Source organism: Plasmodium cynomolgi, chromosome 7 (assembly GCF_000321355.1).
Source record: "Plasmodium cynomolgi strain B DNA, chromosome 7, whole genome shotgun sequence".
Taxonomy (NCBI): Eukaryota; Apicomplexa; class Aconoidasida; order Haemosporida; family Plasmodiidae; genus Plasmodium; species Plasmodium cynomolgi.
This window is the reverse complement of record NC_020400.1, coordinates 794,412-799,556: the sequence shown is the minus strand read 5'-3', so window position 1 is coordinate 799,556 and position 5,145 is coordinate 794,412. Positions and strand designations below refer to the sequence as shown.

The window sequence follows — 5,145 nt, the reverse complement described above, 5'->3', positions numbered from 1 at the left end:
TTTTTTTTTTTTTTTTTTTTTATTCAATTCATCGCCCCATTTTGCGTACTCCTAGTGGTGTGTGCGCCTTTGCCAGGTCCCTTCTTTGGGACGATCTCCCCTCAGTATGTACCTGGCGAGAAAAGCCATAACGACAACACATATTTCCTTTCACTACATTCTACCCCATTTTGAAGATCCCGGAGGAAGAAAACCTGGAGGACAGCGAGTTCCTGGCCGAAATTGTACAGGTGAATTCATACCCTCTTAAGTTGTGCGTCTCCCCACGGGAGTTGAGACAGCGCGCGAAGGAAACGTGTACCCATTGTTACTTCCCTCATTTGTTGTCTCCTCCCCAAGGTGAATGAACAGATCGGAGACCCCGAGGCGAATATTACCCTCATGACCAAGTAAAGAAAGAGAGAGAGTAGAAAGACAGTTCCCCTATGAGGGGAAATGACAAAAGGGGCCCTGTTCCCACGCGCAACATGCCACCCTGCTCCCACGCGCAACATACCACCCTGCTCCCTCGCGCAACATACCACCCTGCTCCCTCGCGCAACATACCACCCTGCTCCCTCGCGCACACATGCTACCCTGCTCCCACGCGCAACATGCCGCCCCCCATGCCACCCCCCGTGCTATCCAAAACTTCACCCAAATAATCGCCTCAGAGAGTACAAGGATAAGTACGAAGACCACATCGAAAAAATTAAACTCCATTTTGACAAAGGGGTAAGCAGCGCATAGGTCTACTTTGCCACACCCACTGTGCCCCTTCGCATGAAGCTGATTCGCCACAGCTGGGTGTGCTTGCCAATGTGAAAGAGTTCCTTGGGTGAGGGCACCTCTTCGTACCGTCCCCCTATACACCTCCCCTAGCTCTTTCCCTCCCATTCATACGTTCCTTTTACGCGTTCTTTTTACACCCCCGTTCGCGCCTGCCTCGCAGGATTTTGAGCATATCTTGAAGGCCCTAAAAAAATTGAAGTTCATAAATAGAATACTGGACCGTCTTCAAAACGTTTGAGGCAGAGGAGGAGCGACGTCGGGTTGAGAGCCCCTTCATCGGGTTAGCCTTGTGATCCTTTTGCGCATCACACTTCCCTTTTTTTTTTTTACCCCTATATGGCCTTCTCATCATTATGCTGCCCCCCAACTGCTTGTGTTCTGTGCAACATCTCCTTTGATGTGATCCCCCTGCGTAAATTAAAAGGGGGATCTCTCTCCCCTGCGAACGCACCTTACGCGTCACCTTCCTCTTTCAAACTTCGAAATGGTCATATTTGCCTGCGCCATTGGCATCCAAGTCGTTAAAATGGACACAGATTTAGTTCATTAAAAAAAAAAAGAAATACACATACGTATTTTATTTTATTTTTTATTTTTTTATTTTTTATTTTTTTTATTTTTTTTTTTTTTTGCCAAGAGTGCGGCACTTGGGAGGTGGGGCGTACGGTTCGCCTTCGCGCGTCACACATGTCTTGCGAGTGGAAGACATGAGAGGCGGCTGCGCGAGTTGCACATGCGGGGGTCTACTCCCACGGTGACGTAAGCAATAGTGCTTGGTACCCGTTCACGTGTGCCTGTCGTTTCGCCCCCCTACGAAGTGCTCCCAACGGAGGGGCATAAAAATCGCCAAAGTGATAACACGCTTTCCCCATGTGAAGGTAACTGCTCGGGGGGGGAATTCCTCTCATTCGGTTTAGTCGGTCTCTACTCCTTCCGCGAGCACCCCGCGAGCAATCTGCTCACACTTTTCAATGCCCGTGCAGCTTGTGCGACTTGTTAAAAATTTTGGTAGAGTAAATTTCGATGAGCCACCTGAGCGCTCCGTGTACGCACAGACCCAGCAGCGCGTCGTTGTACACTCGCAGTCCGTAATATATAGGGAGAATCAAACAGACAATGTAGAGCAGGTAGTTCTGTATCGCCTGCTTGGCCATGCTAAAAAGTGTTAGCTGGATTGATTTCCTTGCTGACTGGTCAGGCGAAATGGGCTCAAAATTTTTGGCTATACTTTCGATAGGTGATTTGTATATAATGTAGGAGATTATCGATCTGTTGTAAAGGTCCTTAATGAGGAGAAGAACTTTGCTCGATTTGTTGTCTCTTCGGTTAGGTGCGTCCACGGGGGGTTTCACCGCATTCGCCCTGCCTTTCGCTTCGTCATTCGGTGCGCCCCCCGTTGATCCGCTTACCGCGCAGCTTATCACACCACTTACCGCGCCACTCATCGTGCCGCTTATCAGGCCGCCCACCCCACCCTGCGGACGGCCCGCGGTGAGTGCGTCCCCCCTTTTGTCCAGCGCAGCCGACTCGTGAGAAATCCTCTTAAGCCTCTCCGAGTAAAAATTTACAAAAAGGAATATCGAATCATGTGCATACGTTGCAAGACCGTTAAAGCAAAGCAAACAAGTTTTAATCATATGTAAAGTGATTTTTTTTAAAAAGGCCATGTTAGAGAAGTACTTGTCTTTATACGTATTAAGTAAATCAGTTTGCTCAAAAAAATTTGTGTCTGCTATTTTATTTTTCCACAGGTGACAATAATGAGTATTAAAATGGAAGGAACAGCTTAGTAACGTAAGAGTAAATACACATCCTATGGTAACTTCAATAAATAATCTCAACGTGTCATTACTTGTACAAAGCATTATCAGTCCAATCAGTCCCAATATATGTACACTGATCATATATGTCGCTACGCTGCTTTTCACATTTTTACAATAATTATTGAAATAAAAATTTAAAAATAAAATCGCATATGTCAGATATAAAACCAAACTCGCAATTGCATTCTTCACATAAATTGGATTATCCACATTTTTTATAGCATAATAGGAAATAAAAATTCCTATGAACATTTGGATAATTTGTAAGCATGTTATGAATTGCCTGACCTTGTACAGAATTTTTGGGACAATATAAATAAAGCCAAAATAAAAATACATGATGGTATGGACAATTAAGTTGAGGAAGACAAAGTAATGGGCATGAGAAACTAATTCCTTCTGAGAATACAAACAATATATTACTACACTTAAGTGATGATAACTGTGTAAAAATGTTAATTTTTTTTTTAAAATTAAAAATACTGTATCTCCATACTCCACTATTTTTGTAAGTGTAAAAATGGTGATAACTGCTCTTGTTTCTGGTCTGTACTCTGTCTCCTCTAGGATTATACTCTTTAACACATTGGGGTCATACGTAAGGATTAGCAGCACTCCTATGAGGGACAACATCGACAGGCACACGTTCCATGCTACCTTCAGTGCCTTGGCTTCTATCTCCTTCCGCTTCTTCATCACTCTTTGTAACACCAACACTGCGGGGATGTATAGCAGCGAGATCAGCAGGATCGTTTTTTCGTACTTCCCCGCCAGTTCCCTGCCCTTCCCGGGCGCCCAGAATGCGCGGCTCAGGGGGGTTAAGGGGCTCATCGCGGCATTACACGGTGTTGTGCGGGGGTGCACAGCGTTGTGGTGCGTTGTGATGGTTCGTTAATCCTCGTGATGGTTCGTTAATCCTCGTGATGGTTCGCGATTCCTCGTGATGGTTCGTGATTCCTCTTGATGCTTCGCGATTCCTCGTGATGCCTTATACTGCCATATGCTGCGCGTCGCTTTTCTCCGCTCCGCGCTGTTGCACACGTCTCTCGCAGTGGGGAATGCCTCCGTGTTTTGTTTTGCCACCGCGTTGCTCATAAATTTGTTGCCCTCACTAGTTATTTCTGCTTTTCCTATCTAGCTATTTTTATTGCTCCTCATTAGTTTTTTTTTTTTCTCTCCATTTTGTGTGCTTTATTTTTTTTGCTTCCCCACCGCAACCAACATGCAACCAGAACACCGCCCAAACGCGGGCAGAACGAAACCTCGTGCAACGATACGCTGCCCCCCCCATTTCGACAAGGTGGATTCTGCGAGAAAAGGAGAAGCGCTCGGTGCTGGGACCGACATCCCTCACCTCGTGCGTTCGAATCCGCGCATACAAACCCACGCATGAATGCACACGTTTGTGGTGGGGACCCTATGTAGGCAGATCCGCACGCTCACCAATTGATTCGTGCCCTCGTCGAAGGGGCGCGCACCATCGTAAAAAGGAACTGATCAAATAGAAAAAATGCGCAAAAAGGCAAGTGCCCAAGTGACGAATTGGAGACGCGCGAAGAGGGGGTGAAACCCGACCTACAACGCGACACCTGAAGAAAACCAGAACAAACGCCGCACGCGCATCACATATGGAGACTATCTGCTTTCCCACAGGGGGAAGTGCCAAACCTTTTTTTCACCTGCACGGGTATGCCTCCGCTTGCACATGACTATTCTTCTGCGATTAAGTAAATCCAAGTTGGTGCTCCCCTTCCAATTGGCAGCTTCACCAATTTTGCCATTTAGCTGGAGAAAAGGGGTGCACAGAGTTGGGAACCCCTTACCGAATTGTTTTATTTTATTTTTTTTTTTTTTTTACCCTCCTCGCGGATTATCCAATCGGTGCACAATTGACCGCGCGTCGTGTTTACTCCCAGTTGTCCTCCCCATTCCTGCAAAGGGACACAACCAATGTGTCTCTTTTTTAACTTCACGTTGCAGCTGATCATGGACGAAGCGAATGTCCGCTAAGCAGCGAAGGGGATTTCGTTACACAGTGCTACACTGACGGAGGCCAGAACGGTGAAAGGGGTGGCATATATTATTGTGGTTCAAATTAGGGGAGCTGAGCTTCGCCACTGCAGGATGATCTCCACCTGTGTGTGCATGTCTATTGGAGGGAAAAGCCGCAGTTAAAAAAGGTTTGGACACAGTGCGCGCACCAAGTGGGGAAGTCTCCAAGGAGGCTTCACTCCATGTGTTGTCTCATCTGACTGCACTCCTTTGCCATCACCACGTTGAAGCACAGAAATTTGTCCAATAGTTTTTTTTTTTTTTGACCCTATGTTATTAAAAGAATATGCGGGGTACCATTCGCGCGCACGAAATGGAGGAAGAAAAGTTGTAAAACATTGCAAATGGTTATGCATTAGTCCATGTCCCCTTTTTTGATAATCTATCATTCGGAACGTTTGTGCACCCACTTGGTTGTGCCTCCTCTGGATTTTTTTTTTTTTTACCTTTTTCGAGGCGTTTTAATTTATGCTTCCCCCTCATGCATTTGGATGCTTTC

At 46.2% G+C, this 5,145-nt stretch overlaps 2 protein-coding genes across 2 annotated transcripts; one reads left to right on the top strand and one right to left on the bottom strand.

Moving 5' to 3' along the window:
- Positions 1 to 176: 176 nt before the first annotated feature.
- PCYB_072760 (co-chaperone Hsc20) lies at positions 177 to 1,009 on the top strand (the record flags this gene model as incomplete). Its single annotated transcript, XM_004221673.1, has 4 exons — positions 177 to 230; positions 340 to 389; positions 654 to 714; positions 932 to 1,009. Coding segments are annotated over 4 exons (243 nt in total), but the record flags the coding sequence as incomplete, so codon positions are not given.
- Positions 1,010 to 1,739: 730 nt separating this feature from the next.
- PCYB_072750 (GNS1/SUR4 domain containing protein) lies at positions 1,740 to 3,425 on the bottom strand (the record flags this gene model as incomplete). Its single annotated transcript, XM_004221672.1, has 2 exons — positions 1,740 to 2,054; positions 2,205 to 3,425. 2 exons carry the CDS (start codon positions 3,423 to 3,425, stop codon positions 1,740 to 1,742), a joined length of 1,536 nt encoding a protein of 511 aa, XP_004221720.1.
- Positions 3,426 to 5,145: the final 1,720 nt, after the last annotated feature.